Raw genomic sequence first — 22,193 nt, forward strand, 5'->3', positions numbered from 1 at the left:
CTCGAGAGTCCCGAAAATCTCTAAAATCCCAAAAAGTACCCAGATTGAGTCTCTGTGTCTCTCTCTATATCCTTTCCTCTTTAATTACCTTAATTTTAATCTTTCTTCTCCTATCTTCATCTTTACTTTTATCGGTATCCTCATCCTCATCTTTGTTTTTACTTTTATGTTTATCATTTTCTTCAGCAACATATTCCCCTTCACCTTTGCCCTTATATATATAAGAAAAGTGTTTAAATTTACCTTGGTTTTCGTTTTTACCTTTATCTTTACATATATTTGTTTTTGTGTTTATTTTTATCTTTGCCTTTATAATCTTCTTTATCTATGTACGTACTCACCTTTACTTTCATTCTTGTATTGTTATTTCTAAGTGTTATCACCTAACCTTTTATTAGCAAATTTTTGTTAAATTCATACCATATGCATACACACAAGAAGTACTTGTTTCAGCCACAGCCATTTCCGTTGCACCACTTCCGTTGCATCATTTGCGTTGCATCATTTCCGTTGCATACACACAAGAAGTACTTGTTTCAGCCCCAACCATTTCCGTTGACCCATTTCCGTTGCATCATTTCCGTTGCACCATTTCCGTGTGCAATTTCCGCTGAATTTGCCAATTTACTTCCAACCAACCAACCGCCGCTAAAGAAGTTTCACTTCAAAAAAAAAAACATGGACAGGTATGTAATTACTCATTATGACTGTTCCCAAACAAAAATTAAAGTCAACCCGCTTTAATAAATTAACAATTATTAAATGAAATACCGGCGACAAAAAATTAAAAAAATAAATAAACGGGAATTTTTAGCTGCACATTGTTGGTTATACTAAAAAACCATAGGGTAGCCCAAAAATGTTCTAAGGATTCAGATTTTTTTTCTAAATTATGTTCATATATAGATTGAATCCCTGATTTGTATGGGTTTGGTTAAAGCGCAAACAATATTCTTATACAAACGAAAATAGACAAAAATTTGCTAGTTGTAAAACAATGTGAATATTAAAAAAAAAATATTCAAGGGGTTTTGGAGTCCCTGATTTTGTCTATAATAACTCCAGTTGAATTTTTTTTAAATGCCTTTAATTTCATCACTTTCACCTGTTGCCTTTAGTTTCATCACTTTTGCTTTAGTTGAAGGAAACCGAGAAGATGCCTTTAATATGGTTGCAAATACCATACCATTAGTTAAATAAAAAGCTACTTAATAAAAATTTGTATTTTTATTAAAATAACTAAAATAAGTTATTGGCAGATATTTTCAATATTTGGAAAATTTGTTCCTAGTATACGGGGTCGTCTGTCTTCGTCTTCGCTTTCATGTTCGTCGTCTTTTTCGCAATCGTCTTCGTCCTAGTGTTCGATCTCGTAATCATCTTCATGTTTGGCTTCCTATTCATCTTCGGCTATGTCTCCGTGTTAGAGTTCCTCTTCGCATTTGTGGTCGTTTTCGTATTTGTATTTGGCTTGCGGAAGGTTTCAAGACCAGGGCGAGCTCCTGTGAGAACAAACATGGCGACCTAGTAACCGATATCAAGAACGCGTTTAAATTATTGAGGGAAAAATTCTCCATCCTACTGAATTGTGGCAGAACTGAAAATTGTGGAGGATACGAAGGAGCCCGGGCCCCCAGTCGATATTCCACCGCCTGACTTTGACAGGGTACGAATGGCAATTACGCGGATGAAAAACAAAACGGCTGTAGCTGACACCTCGCGAGCTGTGCTATTTATTCAAGTGTGGCGGCAAGGAGCGGTTAAGGTGTTTGCATTATCTCTTATGCAGAATATGGTCAGATGAACGTTAGACGACTGGAAATTAAGTGTGCTCTGCCCATTAGCGCACACAAAGGGTGAGTTTTGTGGTTCCAACTGCCTCTAAGGCTAATAAACTCAAATACAAACAGTATCTCAAAGCTTAGAATTCAGCTCTCAAGAAAAATCACAAGAAATATTGTTTATTATTTCTGTTGCTTGAAAAAACACTTTTTATATGAGTTTATCGTTTTTCTCGAGAGCTTTTAAAATCTTAACTGCGAATGAAGACATTGTCTTAAAACAAGGCAGTGCATACTCACTTACCGCTATTTCTTACACTTTACAGCCTAAAAGAGTTTACCGATTATTTTATTTAAAATAAAATGAAAATCGAAAAAAAACATTTTTCTAACGACTTTCATTACAAAAGTCGGGGTCCCTGAAAAAAAACGTTTAAATGTCATGCGCGTATAAGAATACTAGATTTACGTTTACACAAATATAGTATGTTAGTGTTTGGCTGAGCTCCTCCGATTTGCGGCGTGCACCTTGATGTTGAGACACAAAGAGCAACGCTTATAAGAAAGCGATGCTTAAAAGATAAGATTTTCAAAAACCAAAGTAATGGATTCCAGAGTTGTGCAGCCCCGTATAAGAGAGTTCTTTTACAAGTCTGATCTGGAGATAATGCTTTATTTATGTATATCCGGGATGATTGCATTGTTGTTTAATTTTTTTAATTTTTTCGATTAATAATTTGTATTAATTGAATTATTAATTAAATAAATTTTATCATGAGCCTTCTTAAAAGAAAGAGAAAATACTTGTTACTTTAACAGAAGTGCGTCATTGGAGATAACTGATTGCCACCATATACATAATTTTGGGGCAAAACTGTGATAATCTGAGCGAAGATGTCATATTTTAATATCGCTGGCGCTACACTTTTGTCGTTCAGTCGCCTTTTTACCTTCCTTTTCTTAGCTCGAGATGTAACTATGTAATATTGATGCGCCTAAAAGATGCAGCGATTTCTATTCTCAAGTTACATACCTGATGACAGTACGAATGGCAATTATAATAGGGAGGTTTTAGTTTTTTGAACTATAATTTTTTATTTCGGACGAGTTAGCGACCGTTGAATGTAAACAAAAAAGAAATTACGACCCTTTGCATGACCATGGGTGGCCACCATTTTCTTCTATCACCTGTCACGGTGGGATTAATTGCCACAGTTTGCCTGAAGGGTAGTGAAAACGTCTCCAGACATTGCCACTTGATTGGGGCTTAACCTTTTGCTACTGTGTATATCTCAGCTCTAAAATAGTTAAACTTCTTATCCTCTACATCCGGGTACTGGTTAACGTTTTCAACTAGCAATAGTCGCGCCCGCTATACTTTCATTGACTACGATATATGAGCCGTTCAGTGCACACATCGATTGAGTCCGCCTTTTGAAAAATCTTAAATTTAAGTGTCAAAGCACTTGGCATAGTCATAACTTATTACGTTTATAATAACTTTATATAACATACAATGGTACATAATATTTATAGCAACATTATTTATTAGATTTTATAATACAAATTGAATTTTAAAAAATAATGTACATTATTTGATCGCATCTGCCAACTTTTCGTTGATGGAGTTAATCAATTTGTGCACCGAACGGCTCATATCCGTCTCTGTGCAAATGTACGTATTCCGTTGAAACAAAAATAAACAAGCAAATACTAGGCACATTTAAACGAATACATACATACTATGTATGTACATGTAGTAATCTTATCAAAGTAACAGTCTCTAAGTCAAAACACAATTGTATTTTAAAAACGCATGTCACACATAACTCTAATCCTTATATCCAATTTTATTCTAATACCAATTAAAGCTTACAACGAGCATTTCCAATAAGGCCCCCAATATTTCAGCAAGTTTACCTGCTTCTGCACACTTACAACAACTAAGCCTGTTCCAACAATACGAAGCATCGATTTAACTATTAAAAAGGCTACAAAATAAAATACTTACAAAACAGAAATTAAAAAAAACGAAGGCAGAGGGCGAATGAAAATGGACTCCAGGTAAGAACAAAAACATAAAAACAGAAAAATAACAAATGGTTATATAAATACTACATGATTCGACTATATGACTACAACAGTACACTATACGCCGCGTGCAGGAATAACAAAGCAACAGTGTTTTCGCATTGTAATCAGTGCGGCGCAGCGCGGCAAAGCCCGACGACAGGACAACAGATTCGTCGTTCTAAAATGACAGCGGATGAAATCAGAAAAGCAACTTCACCTCGTTCGAATCGCCGAATGCCCACTCCACTAAGCAGGAGGCAGACAGCGGAGAAGTGAAGGGAGTTCAGTCACAATGGTATTGCTGTTGAAGTGAAGCGCATCCGACGGGATATATGGTTTGTGTGAGTGTGAGTGTATGCTGATTCGCGCGCGCGGCTTTCTTTTTCAATAGGATTACCACAGATTTACGTGAAAACGCATCGAAAGTGAATTGTATGAAATGGCATGGATGAAATTGTATTGCAAAACCCAATGACCCTCAACAAACATTACCTCAGAGGGCCCCTAGATCTGCCTCCCGCAAGCCACTTGGTGCGCTCAATCAGCAAATCGCGGCGCCGACCCAGTCGCGTTGTTGCTTTGTTGCTTTACCTACTGTTTTTGTTGCTGCAGTGGTCGGGGGTGGTGCAGCGAAAAGTTTTTTATCTCTATTTAAAACATTTCGCTAGCTGTCTCCCAGTTTTCCGGCACAGTTTTCATCAGCGCTTTTTTCCGATATAATTTCAGTTTGACTATATTTTGTGCTTTTTTTTATCGCATACTTTTTCCAGGAGGGTATTTACATTTGTGAGGATTATTGTTATTTCCTGTAGGTGGAAGCGCCATCGGCGAGTAATACTAGGAGGGAAGTGTTTGAATTCAAAACGACATACATATGTGTGGTGAAACCGGGCCATAAGTATGTACACAAAAAGTTTAATAACTTAACGACATATAAATGGGAAAAGATGTCACTTTCATTTAGCTTTTGTTTTGCATTTCCAATTCGAAGGGATTTTCTTTATTTTGTATATGTATGTATATTTTTTCCTGAACTTTCATTTGTTTATTTATGGTTAAAAAAGCCGGACATCTAAGCAGAAAATACAACTTAAAATGGCGTTAAATAAATCTAACAGATGACGCTGGCAATAAACCGCCTCCGCGCCAGGTGATCTATATTAGGGATGTTGCGAATGTGGAATTTTAGATATCCGCGGATGTCAAGTATTTCTAAGAAACAATTAGAATCTAGCATAATGGCGAGATCGTTGTTTAAACAGCGCTTACAACCCAAACCAGATGTGTCTAAAGCTTTTTAAAAAAAATTCTTCATTCTCATCTCTTTGGCCGTTTCAGAATTTGGAGATTCTGTAATTTCATCAGCGTTTTTCGATTTTAGTTTTTGTAATTAATTTTTAATACTTTCTTCTGCGACTGGTTTGAAAAATTTGTGCTTATGGCGAGCTAAATAGGTGGATATGGAAAATAAATTATTATTTTCTAGGAATAAAAATTTTGAACAAAACTCTGTTTTCAACGTCGTGGCAGCCAGCCGAATCGCATCAGAATATTGTTATTTTTTTTTAAGCACCCTGTTTTTTATAAGCATTTGAATCTCAGATAGTTGCGTAACTCTTATCCTATTAAAGGTCAGACCTATTGTTTTTTAATTATTTGAGCAGCGATTCTCTTTATAGCCAGGCCTTCATCATTTCTGTTGGAAATTCCTATTGAACGACTTGACTTTAAAAAGCAAAGAAGGGACAGTTACAATTTTTGCTAAAAATTAATTCCCCAAAGAGCTCCATTTGAAATTATTGAAGCGAATATATGTATCTATGTAACATCAAAAGTAAATCACGAAAATTTGGTTAAGAATTACAGTGCACACCTTCTTCATTTGTTTCTAGTAGATTTTTTATGATTGGTACAAAAAAATTCATAATAAAGAAAGAAACCAATACAGGTATTTAAAGCACAAAAAAATAAATACTATTGTTATAAAGACTATACTCTCTTTGACGTAAGTCAAAAGTCAAGTAGAAGTTTGAGCTTGTATGATTGCCTATTGATAGCTCGGTTATATAGCTTAAGAAATAATATGTTTAACGACATTTTTATCAAAGTTGATATATAAGACATTTGACCAGTTTTGTTACACAAATACTCCAACGACCACGGACAAAAATATTTACTACAATTTGTCATTTTGTTTGCCATATATACGTTTTATCGGTGCACTTGCACAACATTCGCATTCGTAAAAGCTCCGCATTGATTATTGCGAATGCGAAAGCGAAAGCGAATGTTACAATTAATGCTGAAGCTCCGCGCTTGCGAATGCGAATATTCGGAACAACCCTGATCTATATATCTATTTTTTACTCACACACTCAAAATAGCCAAGCATAAGAAACATATCCTCGTAGACGTTACTTCTTTCCAATATTTGCCGCGCCTCCCTCTTATTGTAAATCGTCTACAACGTAAGCTGCGAGTAGCCAGAACCGGCCAATGCCACAGTCAGTGCTACCCACTTCATTACCATCAACTGTGGCTTGACATAAGGTCAATTGACATTGTGACCAAATCAAAGCGACATCATTTCCATTGTCACAATGCAAAAAATTATATGGACACAATATAAATGAAATTTCCATTATGTCCATTTCAAAGAGAATAGAGATCATATCAGTTAGATATTTTGTTTGACGGTGTCGGATTTTATTGGTGCATCAATCATTTTATATTTTAATAAACCCGTTGTTTGTGGTAATAAGCGAGTGTTGAAAATTTTGGATATATAAGTATGTATAACGTCACCTTTATTTACAAAGGCCCTAATCAAAAAAAAAATTCTATCTTACAGGAGAAGCAAAAAACATTAAAAATAAAATCAAAAACTAAACGTAAGGCTTTTTAAAAAGTGGCCTTTTAAATTTTTAGTGATCGTGTATTTAAATGTATCCTACCAAAATTTTTGAAAAACGCAGTTTCGAAAAAAGTACTGGTTAGGGCCTATACGAATTATGGTAACGATATGTAAATGGAATTCGGCCAAATAGTATGTATCTAGTATATACCAAAGATATACCAAGGATATACCAAATTTATAAGAAAGAGGGTATTTACCGAAAAGGAGCTAATCATATTGTTTCTTAACATAATTCATCCGATACCTTTCTTATTGTTATAACATATATGTATACATAAAATATAATAGAGTTTGGCCGGACTTCTCCGATTTATGGCGTGCGCCTTGATGTTGTCACACAAAGGGGAGGGATCTATGGGGCGACCTCTATTAATACAAAATACGGATTCTTTTCTTTTGTTTTTGATATTGTCGGAAACGGAGCTCGATCTCAAATGGTCAATCCAAAATGCCGTATATGGCCATAAAGTCAAATTCAAAAGGTCAGAAGGTCAATTGACATTCGGACTATTTTAAGCGAACATAATTTCCATTGGCAATATGGCCCTTTGAAGTGGTCATAATGTCAATTTGACCTTATGGCCATGGGCCTTAGGTCTCCCCCATCATCATAACCGAAAGCATCCTCATTGCGTTGCCATCATCGTTTTGTGCATAAAAATTGTTATTGATTCTGCAGCAGTTGTAGTTGTGAACGGTTTATAGGATTTCCGCTTAATTTGTTTGCATAAATGCGAACAGCAGTTACGGCGACTCACCTACCTTTGCCCATCGACATTCATACATATTGCTGTTGTTGTTACTCATAAAATTATTTGCGTACTCAGTGCAAAGATATTTATTCGTATTTTTATGCAACTAAATAAATAGATGAGACATAAACTCGTGTGCTTGCAATACTCTCACCGCTCAGCTCACAATTTTTGAAACTTTTGGCTGGCTGCATAGCTTACCTGCAACGAGAACGAAAGGAATATAAAAGCAGATATTAAAAAGTCGTTCGTCACGAAGATTTCAAGGGAAAAGTAAAACAGTACAGACTATAAAAGTGCTGTTGTGTAAAATCGAGCAAACTGTCTTTGTAAAATGAGGTAATATACGTGTGTAATTTATCTGGCAATATGAGGACATTTAAGTAAGTATGCACTTAAAATTATGTAGAAATCTATGTATTTTTTGCTAAATAAATATTTACCGTGAACTTGTTGCTTTTAAATTTACCCACTTAACCATAAGTTTAAAAAAAAGCTCTGTATGAAACCGATTATAACAATCGCTGGACCATGCTCCCTGCGCCCTAAATAAGTCACTAAATAATAAAACAAACATTCATGATCACGAACTTCTTGGCAGCTTCTTCTATTTATATTACTCACTTCCTTGAATATTCCTGCAGTGGCATGTGGTCTAAACCAACTCTATTAAAGCTAGTTCCCCCAAAATTTCTCAAAAAATCCAACTATTTTCAATGGTATTCTTCAAAAATCACGTTTACTATTTAAGCCATTTCGTTCTCATTTTTATAATAAAAAAACAAATATCATTAACCATATTGAAATAAAAAGTACAGTATTTTTAATAATATATAAAACTGATACTTCTGAGTACTTTTCATAAAGCACATCTATCGAATATATCATACATATATCGGGAATGTTTAGTAAATAAAACTGCCTTAAAAATATCAATGCCAAGCGCGAGCGCACTTATGCACAAGGCTATTAAAACTTTGTTTAGAATTAATTTTGAAAAAAAAATTCCAAAAAATTTATAAATACTTCCTTTTATTAGACTGCTCAAAACTTTGCCGGACGTGGCACAGTGGTCCAATGTGCAAAGCTAGGGTAATTGAATTAAACTTTTTGTTTGTAATTTTTCAATAAAATTTTTATCAAATATTCAAGAATATTGCCTACTTAAAGAATGTACACGAAAAAAACTGGTCACAGTTAAAACGTTCTAAAACATAAATATATTAATGGAATTCAACGATATTTACATATATGTACATCTAAAAAAAAGAGTTAATTCTCCTTGTAATAAGCAAACGATCCTAATTTTGACTTTATGTCCTTCATTAGCCCTTGCACAGAAGTTTCAGCGATTTCCTTGGAAACCAGCTGCCATTTATTTTTGCATTGTTGTGCGTTTTTTACAGCTTTGTGGGTCTTAAGAAGTTTGGATTTCATAACGGCCCAGTAGGTTTCGATCGGCCGATGCTCTGGACAATTAGGTGGTTTCACCTCTTTTGCTACAAAATACACTTTGTTTCTATGTTACCATCCTAAAGCCATTTTTCCGTAATGACATATCGCGAGATCAGGCCAAAAAAGCACTGGATCTTTATGAAGCCGTATAAGAGGTAAAAGTCGCTTTTGCAGACACTCCTTAACATAAATTTCTTGGTTAATTGTACCAGTGCTTACAAAAGGATCACTTTTAAAGCCGCATTGGCAAATTGCCTGCCAAATGAGAAACTTTTTGGGAAATTTGTCAAACTTTTTGTTTTTATATTTATCTGCAACATTGCCTCTTTTATTTGCAGTGTGAAATTCGCGGCCCCGGATTTGTTTAAAATCGGCTTTTACGTACGATTCGTCATCCATAACAATACAGCCAAATTTTTGTATGAGACTGTCGTACAATTTCCGAGCGCGTTGTTTCGCCAACAAATTTTGCTTACCGTTGCGATTAGGTGCTGCATTCACTTTGTAAGAACGTAGTCCTGCTGTTTTTTGCTACTTTTTGTATATACGAAGACGACATGTTTAATTTTTTGCCGACATCTCTTACCGAAAGTCCAGGATTTTTCTTAAAAGCAGATAACACTTCCTTTGCCTTAATTTCACAAGCAAATCCTTTTTTTCTGCCACTACCAGGGTTCCTTTTTAAAGATAAACATTCATTGTATTTTTTAAGCACATAAGTAACGGTAGACTTTGGAAATTTTAGCTTTTTTGCGATGTCGTTATGGAACATGCTGGGATTTTCCAGCTTTTTGCGCAATATTAACTCGCGATCGATTTCTTTCTTGGTCCTCGTTTCTACACTGATTTTTGTTACTACAAAGAAATGATGCAGTAAGGTGGAAAATGCTTCCAGCTTTTTAAGTGTCTACCGATTTTTATTTTAATGTTATGATTAACCGAGCTATGCTTGGTTATGTGCGACCAGTTTTTTTCGTGTACATTCTTTAATAACTTAATAAATACAACTTTGTTTGAAAAAATTTGGCTACATATAAACATAACGGTATCCAAAAGTCATAGTAAGCAATAAGTGAAAAATGAAATTGTGCGTGCAACGAAAACTGAGTATTTTTAAGGCTAAATAACTTGTTTAAATAAACTTTGATTTAACTTCATTTCTTTCTCTATCATTGTTTTAAGTAAGAAAATTCAGGAAATGTAAAAATTATTACCGTAGTGGACGCACATATTTTTTTGGAGCTGATAAAGTTTTCATCTTTCTGGTGAGTACCAAATTATTATTATTTTTGTTTTTGTAGGCGAAATATTTCGATATGGTGGAATATAGATCACTTACTATACTTATTCTCTCAATTGATGTATATACTAATAGAATCCACAAAAAAAATTCTGCAGCTAGCTGCGGCACCCATTCATTTATTTTAAATTTTCAAAATGACTCGTAAAATTTCAAGACAGGAATTTTTTGATTTTTGGCTGTCGACCCCTAAAAATTAAAGACTTGATGGAATAATTTATTTTGTATCAGTCTAGCTGTGGTGTAGTGAGAAACAGTGCGCGCTTCCACTCCACAGCACCTGGGTTCAAGCCCTGGTCAAAGCAACATCACAAAAGAAAATATAGAAAAAAGGTTTTTTCTTAACAGCGGTCGTCCTTCGGCAGGCAATGGCAAACCTCCGAGTGTATTTCTGCCATGAAAAACAGTTTCTCATAAAAATACAATCGCCGTTCGGAGTCGGCGTAAAACAGTAGGTCCCTCCGCTTTGTGTGACAACATCAAGACGCACGCCACAAATCGGAGGAGAAGCTCGGCCAAGCACTAACATATGTGTAAGCGCCAATCTATTATTACTATTAATATCAGTCTAGGATCTAGTGATAGAATCAAAATTAATAAATTGAAATCATACGGGCGAGAAGTTAATTCAGAATTTGGACCTAAAGTGGAAAAAAGTTTTCCGAAAAAGAGAGCCGTTTGTTACTGCAAATAAAGATTTGCTCGAACTTGAAATAGACTTGTCACAATTTGTGTTTTCTAAGTTTGGTAAGCCGACAGTTTCTTCTGCTCAAAAACACGTTTTTTATTGCCGTGTTTCGCTATTTTTACGATTTTTTTTTTAAAGTTTTCTCGAAATATAGGAGGTATATTGGCCAAACTGACTTCAAAGTCGGATTCTGCGGGTCGAAATACTTAACCATAGGTAGGTCCGGTCAAATACACATCACACTAATTTTTTTTTGTGTGCCGGTGTAATCGACACAAATTTATCAAAGCATCAGTATCGTTTACTTGCTCAGGGCCGTTTTATAATGTAAGCAGTAAATTTGCCTGTACTAACGGGGAAGATAAATTATTCCTCACTTTAAAGTGTTTTTGGTTTTCTTATCTTACCGGTAAAAATTAATTTGTTATTTCGTAGAGCGAAACTTCACTTCATTTGCGAGAGTGAAACTTCACTACATTCGTCATATAATATCAAAGGTTATCAATGCAACATAAGCAAATATAGAGCAAGAGCAACTGTTAGCAAAAACCAAAACCTTGGTTGAAATATCTAATATATTTAGTTATCTGGCGGTGTATCTGAATCCGAAAAGAGAAACTCGAGGTAATTTGTTTGATCTTAAACGGCGTTTCCACGACAACCGAATCACGTGGTTCGCTCTCTCAATTATGAACAGCGAATCAACCTGTTTACACGACACATTCGTGATTCACTTTGCATCTCTGCTTCTTGTTCTTTGCTTTTGCTTAATGTTTAGTGTACTGTTTATTGTGAATTTCAACGGTGGAGAAAAAATTTGCAGTGGTTAATTAGCTAAATCAATAGTTTTAACAAATCTAGCTATTTTTTCAATGTTTGTGCTGGTGGGGATGTGTGTGGTCTATGTGTTTTGACAGCCGTTATCGATACAAATTAGAGAAGACAACGATTTGTTCTTAATTCGCATGTTGATTGGATGGCGAATTACGTGATTCGGTTCGTAATTGGGGGGCCAATCACGAATGAGAGAGCGAATTACGAATGGGAGAGCGAATCACTTTCCGTGGAAACATCGTTTTACGTTCCCGGCAAAAACGTGTCTTTATTGTTCCACCGGAAAAATTAGAAGAAGGAAAAAGAAAGAACGAAAATAAGAATAAGGAAAAGAGTTGCTTACAACTAAAATACAAAAGGCAGTAGAAAAAGGGTTTGCTGATTGACTAGTTCTTCGCAACTCAGCATAGCGTTGCCACATTTATCTGACTCATGAACCAAAACCGAACCAAAATTTAAAGTTGGGTACAAATTTTTAGAGGTTGCATCGGGTGAGCAACAACTTATCTATTCGAGAAATTAATGCGCTGATGAGAAAACGAAAACTCGTATATCGAGACGATAAAGTGGCCGGTAATCTAAAGGTTAGATGAGAAAACGGCCCTAAAAATTGTTAAGCTTGATCTGACTTTTTGAGTTTTTTTATTTTATACATATGTATTTTAGGTGGCTGATTCGGATCCGGCGTCAATACAGTATATACATAACGGACTTTCTATTTTTAATTCATCCCAAAGAGTATATAAACAGGCGATCAAAAGTGAGTGCATGATGATTTTTGTTAAATATTTACAATGTTTATCAAGCTAGATTTTTTATTTATTTATTATTCATAAAAATTCAGTTCATGCTTTAATCAAAGAAAAACTTTCAAACTAAACCGAATTTAGAAAAATTCAACAAATTCTCATCAAAATTTTTAACTTTTATCCAAATAGTTAAACAAATTTTAAGTATGCACCCGGGCGCAAGTGCTTAAAAAATATACCAGAAATTGACGAGAAATTTAACGATTTTTTTATTATATGGATGATAGGCGTGGTCGCTATTCGATCTTGCTCATTTTATGAGCTGAAGTTTTTAGTCTTTCAAACATAATCTGTGCAAAATTTCATCCCGGTATCTATCTTAGTTCTTAATATAATAATTAAATTACCCTCCTAGAGCAGATTAGACCATTGTGCGTTGGCTTGACGCTGACAACAAAGTGAGAAATGATAGTCTCAAATATAAACGTCAAGTTATGCACGGTTGCAATTTCTTTAATATACACGTGGTTGCATGAGGCAATTAAGTTATGTGTTAAGTTGTAATTTTATTTTCTAAAAAAAAAATCGTTTGTATACTGAATTCCCCCAAAATTTAAAGCCATTCCCCGATCCCCCGAAAAATTCAAATTCCACCTAAATCGGGGAATTCTAGTGCGGTTGGGTTGGCGTAGATCGTCTTTGCAATTATTAGTTTTTAATTATTTTCTCTCTAACATTTTCCATTTCAATTCGACAGGACCTCCAGGAGCATTCTATTATTTTTCAAAGGAAATAACATACAGCCATATGTATGTATGTATGATGCTCTAGGGCCGAAATAACACAATCGGCAATAACGAAAATTTGTGTTATTTCCCAATTAAATGTAAAATAACACAAATTTGCCTTATTTAATTTTTCGTTGAGCAATAAGACCAACTTTACGTCCATAAACCTAGCTGACCCAAGTCGCCAAAAATCAATAAAAATTAGCTAGGAATTAGGTGTCTTTTAGGTGTTCTTCAACGACACTAAAACTAATTTAGTAGCTCCATTGGTTTCCGAGAAATTCGCAAAAATGTGTTTTTCAGCTAAGTTTACGTAAACCTAGCTGACCCATCGTTAAATTTAGGTTTTAAATTTTCCAGATATATGCTGGAATTAGGTGTCTTTTAGGTGTTCTTCAACGACACTAAAACCAATTTAGTAGCTCCATTGGTTTCCGAGTAGCTCCATTGGTTTCCGAGAAAATCGTTAAATTTAGGCTACAAATTTTTGCGAATTTCTCGGAAACCAATGGAGCTACTAAATTAGTTTTAGTGTCGTTGAAGAACACCTAAAAGACACCTAATTCCAGCATATATTTGGAAAATTTAAAGCCTAAATTTAACGATGGTTTTTGCGAATTTCTCGGAAACCAATGGAGCTACTAAATTGGTTTTAGTGGCGTTGAAGAACACCTAAAAGACACCTAATTCTAGCATATATTTGGAAAATTTAAAACCTAAATTTTTGCGAATTTCTCGGAAACCAATGGAGCTACTAAATTGGTTTTAGTGGCGTTGAAGAACACCTAAAAGACACCTAATTCCTGCATATACGTATTTCGAAAATTAAAAAAAAAAAAAACTTAAGATTGTTCAGCTAGCTTAACAGCGCTGAGCTAGCTGAAAAACACATTTTTGCGAATTTCTCGGAAACCAATGGAGCTACTAAATTAGTTTTAGTGGCGTTGAAGAACACCTAAAAGACACCTAATTCCAGCATATATCTGGAAAATTTAAAACCTAAATTTAACGATGGGTCAGCTAGGTTTACGTAAACCTAGCTGACCCACACATTTTTGCGAATTTCTCGGAAACCAAAGGAACACCTAAATTAATTTTGGAGGCCCTAATTAACACCTAAAAGACACCTAAGCTTGGTTTATGGACGTACCAACTTTTGGACTTAACAATTGAGTTACATTTGTCAAAAAGTAGTAAATGAACCAATTAAATGGACGGATTTGTAAGTATACACTCAGAAAAAAGCAATTCCTTAAGACAAGACAACAGTATCCTTATTTTACAGTTACTGCTTTTTCCTTAATATTATGAAAAATTTACTCAATTTGAGAAGTTTTTCTTTAATTCGAATTTGAAAAGTTTTTCCTTAATTCGGGCTCATACTAAAAATAGGGCGTCATTAATTTGAGGAAGTAAATTTACTCGATATAAATAATTATTTCCTCAATATAAATAATAATTTCCTTAAATAATTTTAAATTTTGTCAGTCCTGTTAACATAAAGTTAATTCCTCGGCTGTGGCGTCGCGTGAAAACTACTGCTTCTGGTTCTGAGATCATGGGTTCGAGTCCTGTTGTAGGTGGTTAGACTAAGGTAAGTCAATTATTTGAATTTAAATATAAATTACAAATTGTAAATTTTATTTCATATAAGGAAAAACCTTAATACTCAAATACCATAATAAATGAATTATATATTTTTTTTTAAATACAATTTAAAAAATTACATTTAAAAAAATAAAAATCCTGCTCTGGGCTCGAACCTTGCTTCTCTCGACTAGCACTACAGAGCTTTGCTCTGTAGGCCATTGCCACTGTTTGAGCGCCACGAGCAAAATGAGATACATATTCCTTTCACGGGGGATGAAATGACAAGTAAATTTTTCCTAAAAACTAAGGAATTGTGTTTACCTTAAACTGAGTTACTCATATTAAGGAAACAATGTCATTGGAGCCATTTCGAGTTAATATTTCCTTAGAAAAATATACTTTTTTCCTTGGCTTTTTTTCTGAGTATACAATTTTGAAAGTGCCCAGCCTAGCGGCGGTCACCGTGCGACGTCGCGTTCGCGCTCGCGACCACCGCCACCCTCCCCACCTTTCACAATTATGCACTAGTGACATTATAACCGTTTAGAAAAAATAATAATAATAAAATGACATTAGTTGACTTCTGAAACTGCTTTTTAAAGCGCAGATACCCACAGACCTAAAAACGGAGAACGTGTAAGCTGACACGATCTATCTTATGGGATCTGCATGTTAACAAAAACTCACAGCTGCATGACCGTGACGTAGACGTTCCTTCTCTCTCTTTCTACCAACACCAAACTTGATATGTTTCTACGTACTTCTACGCTACGCTACGTACACGTTCGTGGGTAACCGCGCTCTTAATGTCCAAGTAATGGGAATTATTGCGAATGGTGTTAGCACCCCTCCCATAGTGGAATTATACCAGATGAAGTAATATTAGAGTGATAAGAAAGTTTTTGACACTGCCTTATTTGAAAAATTCCATTTAAAACTTGACTATAAGGCAGCCGAATGTCAGAAAATAAAGCGAGAAAGCTGTTTTATTACTTCACCTGTTTATTGCGCCATGGTTCCATGCAAATATTTTAAGGTTTTTCAGCAATTTTTTCACCATATTAAAATGCATGCAGGTAAAATTCATACAAAAGTGCTTTGAACAATTTGCCGATTAGTTATTAAAGACGACGCTTTCCTTATATTTTGTTAGACTAAGGCACTCCGCACATTAAGTGCCGAATCGTAGTAGTGTAATCGTTTCGGCATACTAAAAAATGAAGCTTTATACCGAATACACGTATTTCAATGAAGCTCTGTACGTTACGATTCATAATCATGTTTTCGCCTAATCATGAAAGCTTCATGAATCGAAGCGCCCAACATTATTAGGCTCTTGCCGTTTTGAAATCGTCATTTGTTTACTTTTTGTGTTGGAAATAAAAATTATTTTTCATGTCTATAGGAAATAGTTGAAAATAACCAATTTCGTGCTAAAATTCGAGCATTTTTATTAACAAGCATTTATACAAAATTTCGCTGCAAAAATATTTTCGGAAGTGCGTAGTTAAAAATGATCGGCCAAAAAATGTGTTATGTGTAAAATGTGTTTATAGCTGGTAACTTATGCAGGCGTGCAAGTGTGCAGAAGTCGAGTCGTCATGCATTCGTTTCAGCATGACAAAACGATTACTCTACGATTAGCAGTGGTGCCAGCTGTGGGGATTTCGCCCCATTTTGGGGATTTCTGAAACCATTTGGGAATAGATTTTTTCGTTTGGGGATGTGGGATTTGATGGGGATCTTTATTTGATTTAAAATATTCATATTGTAATTAAAATACATATATTTTATTGCCTGCCCTTAAAAATTTCTCAAAGAAAGATTTTCTTTGTAAAAGCATTATTCGGCGCAAATGTCTGCTTTGATTGGCTTTCGCTGAACAAACAATTTTCTCTCACTTCGTTACACCAAATTGTAAAAGGAACGCTGTGATTGGAATTCACCGAATGAACTATATTTATTTCTGATTTCCTTGCTTGCGCCAACATTGTCGGTTCTTTATTTAGTGTAAAAAGAAATTTTCGAAGTGGCAAGGGCACAAAAAAAAACATACGAATTTGAGGAATTTACAGACAGCACTGGGAAGAGGAACCTTGGACCAACGGTATGTTTTTAAATAGTCTCCAAAAACAATAAAAAATAAATCACCAAATGATCACATAAATATATACACATATAAATCGGTGAAAATTTGTAACCGAAAAGTATTCAAAACTCTCCAATTAAAATGCACTAACAGAAATAAGAATACATATTTTTTTATTTCATACTTAAGGGGATTTAAATGGGGATTTAGGAGACAAATGGGGATTTTTTGGGCATAACTGAAGCTCGATATGGGGATGCGCTACAAAAAAAATCTGGCAACACCGACGACTAGGCGCGTCCAACCTTTGTTGAAAATAAAGCATAACTCAGATTTTGGTATTATTTCACATTTAAAAGTGAAATAAAGCAAATTTTGCGTTATTGAGGTTTGTGTTATTTCACCCCCGCCCCCCTCAGAAAACTACTGAAAACACATGGTGCGGCCAGATCAAACCAGAGGAATTCGCTATACGCGCGAAACCAAAAAAGTTATTCCATCAATGCTGCCCTAAATTCGACGACTTACGAATCTTATACGAAACTTTCACCTTCTTATACACCCAAAACAAATAAAATTACGACAAGAAAATTGATAAAGTTGCAAATAAATTACTCTTCTTTATTAATAACCTTTTGACATAAGCAAATTACTTGGAAACATAAATGAGGCCGGGAGAGCAAAAGTGGCCTAACCCAAAATATTTATTTTTGTACTTAAATTCACCACGATGCGATACAGCAACAAAAAGGACCAGGGCACCCGAACAGACACCTGCTTGCGGCGGAGCCCGCGCCAGGACACGTCAGAACTGGCGGACGAAGTCTGTAGGTTCATAAAGCAACCTCTGGATCCGACAGCCCATAAACGGCATTCAGTATTGACATCCACTGACTCTCGACCTGTGAATGTCATTTCGGGAACACAACCACCTGACGTGAACGAGACAGAGCTTCGTCTACCTCCGGAGACTAGAACCACAATAACCCAACTTCGATCTGGCTACTACAGCAGGCTAATCTCCTACCTAAGCAGATCAGATGCAGATGTGCCCAACGGGTGCCTGGCATGCGGAGAGACACCCCTTCACTCGAGCCTCTCTTCGCATGTCCGTAAACCACATTAAGCTAACACCTTTGTCTCTATGGGCAAACCCTATGGAATGTGTACGCTTCCTGAATCTCCCGTTAGTTGAGCTTGACGACAACGATTGAGTGGCAAACCGATCTAGGCACGGTTGAGTAACCGCTACGAGAACAACAACAACCAGGGGTGTGTTTTTACGTTAAGCACTTACTCAGTGGCAGTTCTCAGATCGTCTGATCAGCAATGTTAATTTGTAACAAGTGTAACATCAAAAATGTTTTCATACATTTTTTATATTTATTAGTTACCGTTAAATTATGCGTTTCAAGAAACTTTTTTTCAAAATATTCTCAAGTTTATTTCGTTATTGCTTCAAAGCAACCATGCGTGAACTAAATGGTGTGCTACCTTAAATTAGACCTCGGGTAGCATTTACAAGAAGCTATTTTCCAAGCGACTCAACATCGCTTTCAACAAAATCGCCTTGTAAATTGTGTTAAATATTACTGTAAGGTTGCCACCTGTTTTAGATTCTGCTTAGTTTAACTAAAACAACGCAATATGGATATCAAATAAAACGTATCTTCGAGAACATTACTCCAAAAACATATTCGATGAGGGTTGTCACGTTTTTTTCTTTATTGTAGTTTAAATTTGTATCATTTTAATTTCAATTAGAAGTTTTTGAGTGTATACATACAATACCTGAGTGGAAAATCGACCAATATCCGCTGCCAATTCAAAACCGCCCTATCTCAGCACATTTTTGATGTATTTTCAGCTGAAATAGGGCGTTCTTCAACCAAATTCTGAGATGGGGAGGGTTTTCAATAAAATTCTGAAAAAGGGCATTCCTCATATAAATTATGAAGTAGGGCGTTCTTGAAAATTTTTCTTAGACATGGTGTTCTCGAACTGGCTGCCGAGATAGGTCGATCATCCACCCAGATGACGATATACGCTCAAGATATATGTCGTCGATGTTTTTACAAAACCGCCCATCACCCAATTGCAAAACCGCCAATCTTACGGCACTCAAATTTTACACGAGAGCGAAAAACGGTTTATTCTTTAAAGGCATGGCCTTGATAGGCGGCATTTTCTCTAGTTATTATTTTACAAATCTGTTGTTCTAATAATGGTTTAACGATTTTTGTGCATAAATCTCGTTGCCTGGAGTTCAGGGTTATCAAATCTCATTTTTGACACAACGGCGATTTAGTCGGTTTTGCAACTAGTGGATGGGCGGTTTTGCAAAAACATCGACGATATATATCAGCGTATTTATGAATAGGATTGCTACCTAGTTTTTAATGCAAGAAATTTACTTCCCTCATAAAATATCAAAAGTAATTTTTTGTTGAATTTAATTCCCAAATATTTGTTTTAAGCTATCAAAGTAGTACTAGAGTTCACCAAATCAACATCAATTTTTATACACTTTTTTCGAAACTGCGTTTTTCACAGATTTGGGTAGGATGTATTAAAATACATACATAATAATTTTGAAGTGTTTGTACCAAAAACAACGGAGTTACATGTCACTTTTTAAAAAGCCCTACCTGTTTTTGATACTCACTTTTATAATGTTTTTTGCTTCTGTAATATAAAAAAGTTTTTGATTAGGGCCTTTGTGAATTAAGATAACAATATACAATACACCACCCGTTCACCCCCTTAAAAAGTATGTTTTTTTTTTGTTTTTTTGATTGAAAAATGATAACATACGGGGATAAGATAGAGCATCTTATCTCAGAATGCACTATATCAAACGAAAACACATAGGGAAATACATACCGATTAATTCTGCCTTTTACTTGTTAAGACTAGATGTTTTTTGAGCAGAAAATAATCGGTATTGTATACCTTTAAGTTTTTAGACAATAATAAAACTCAAATTTACGATTTGAATGTTCGGTCTTTGTCGAAACAGACCGCAGATGTGTGCGTACTCAAATACTAAAATTCGTAAGTCCCAACAGGATACTAAGTATCACAATTCCTTAATGCAGTAAATACGCAGGGCACAACAAGAGCTAATTATAATAATGTTATCAAAACTTGGTGTAGCTACAACAAACCCCAAAAACCATTTCTACAGTTATTCGTTTCGATATATTTCGACTATGCGAATTTAGGAACGAAGCGACGAAAAAAACCACAAGGATATAGAAACGAAAATGGCAACGGTAACGCGCCCCATTAGTTTAAAGTCATGTGAATTTTGGGTTAGTTATTGATATGGGACCCACCGGAACCGCCGAACTTTGCCTAGGAGAAGTTTATGGAAGCCAATCGATAACTAAATATTTTGTCTTTCATCCATCGAAATATTTGACTAATTGGTCCATTCCATTTCAAGAAGGAGAAACCCTACCTTCCAGAAGTCCTTCATAATTGTAGCCTTACAACAAAAACAACGTAAAAATATATTAGGAGTGGTCTAAAGTTAAATTACAAAGCGAGCTTTTTTTAAGCGTTTGAACGTAAAATATACTTTACGAGTTTACTACATTTGTCAAAATTTTAATACAAAAGCTATTTTTTTTGTTACTCTTGATAGTCGCATAAAATTTTTTTTCGGAAAGCTTTAGGATTATCGATTGTCAGTATATTGAAAATCGGATCGTCCGGACGCTTCAAATAACTTTTGTTCATATTGTTCTATGTAAGTACTGTTACTCACAAAATTCAGTATACGTTTATTTTTTGTTACAATTGTTAATTTGGTATTAAAATATGGCTTATATTTTAGCAAACTCCGTTTAAATCCAAGTATAAACTGTGTACGAAAATTATGAAAAATCCTCAAAGTTTCAGCAAAATTACAAACTTTTTAACAGAATTTCTAAAAAAAATCAGGTATGTATGTAGTTTTGTAGTCCATTCAGTTTTAGTATAATAATACCCAAATTTCAAATGTCTAAAAATTCGTGATGATTTTTGAGAATTGTTTATACATTTGAAATTTGCTCATTATTGTACTATGACTGAATGGACTATAAAACTGAATACCTGATTTTTTTTTAGAAATTCGTGGTAAAAAGTTTGCTTTACAGATTTTTTATAATTTTCGTACACAGCTTCATATTTTGATTTAAATGGGTTTTGCTACAACCAATACGTCAATACAAAACAAAAATAAAAAAAATGTCGCATGTAAAACATTGCGAATATTAACAAAAACAAACCATATACTAAAGTTTGTGAGTACCAGTTTATAGATATAGCACATACCGACGCCTCCAAACCATACCATGCTAAGTCAACTTAGACTTAGGCTGTGTGCGAGTTGACTTAAATTTTAGTACCTAAACTAATATTCCACTGGAAATTTCCGGCACTGCTACAATTTAGGAAAACAGCTGCTAAAACCATGATAAAAATATAGTAAGGTAGAACCGCTGAGAGTCACTTTTAAAATTCTTGACGTTTCCAAACAATTTAATTTTTAAATTTACTCACAAACTCACACACACATTTTCATTTTCAATCTCAAGCAACAACAATTTCGAAAAATTTCAATTTTTTATTTTCACTTTTATATGATTTTAAAATGTTGGCAAACTTCAAAAAAAAAATCATGGCCGACACATTGAGAGAACGGTTCTACCTTGCTATGTTTTTATCATGGCTAAAACTGTGCGAGTTCGTTTGACAACCTAAATCGTTTGTTTTGGAATTTGAATTTATTTGCTTTTATAAATATATCTATAAAATTAATAATTTTGTGGTAGCTTTGGGACTATTTAACAATATAATAAATTTGCAACAGAAAAGGAGAATGCTCCATCCTGGCATCTATAAAAGAATCCGTTTGCTCTTCTGACCCTGCGAAATAATATACATCCATCGAATTACACATATACTTATCTGAATGAAAAAAATCAAATAAATTTATACTTACATCTTTCTGAATATTTTCTTTTTTGTGTCATAGCAATGATAAAAATTATTTAAAACATCAAAAAATCGTTTTTCACTTAATCGCTCGCTGAAATATATTTGACTTTTCAATTTAGGTTGAAAAGTATGCTCGCAGAAAATCTAAATTGTTTCTATTCACTGCGTTACCGACACTTTCCAGTGAT

The 22,193-nt window shown here is 34.8% G+C and overlaps 1 protein-coding gene across 1 annotated transcript in view; it reads right to left on the reverse strand.

Annotated features, from left to right (window-relative positions):
- Nucleotides 1–7,011: 7,011 nt before the first annotated feature.
- Nucleotides 7,012–22,193, reverse strand: part of LOC118738074 — a 379,871-nt gene continuing 364,689 nt past the window's right edge. The window contains exon 7 of the mRNA XM_036468987.1: nt 7,012–7,724. Within this exon, the coding sequence (XP_036324880.1) occupies nt 7,681–7,724 (44 nt within the window). The 3' untranslated portion in view covers nt 7,012–7,680. The remainder of the gene's footprint in view (nt 7,725–22,193) is intronic.

This window comes from Rhagoletis pomonella, unplaced genomic scaffold (genome assembly GCF_013731165.1).
Source record: "Rhagoletis pomonella isolate Grant_MI unplaced genomic scaffold, Rhpom_1.0 Rhpom_scaffold_00004, whole genome shotgun sequence".
NCBI classification, from domain to species: Eukaryota; Metazoa; Arthropoda; class Insecta; order Diptera; family Tephritidae; genus Rhagoletis; species Rhagoletis pomonella.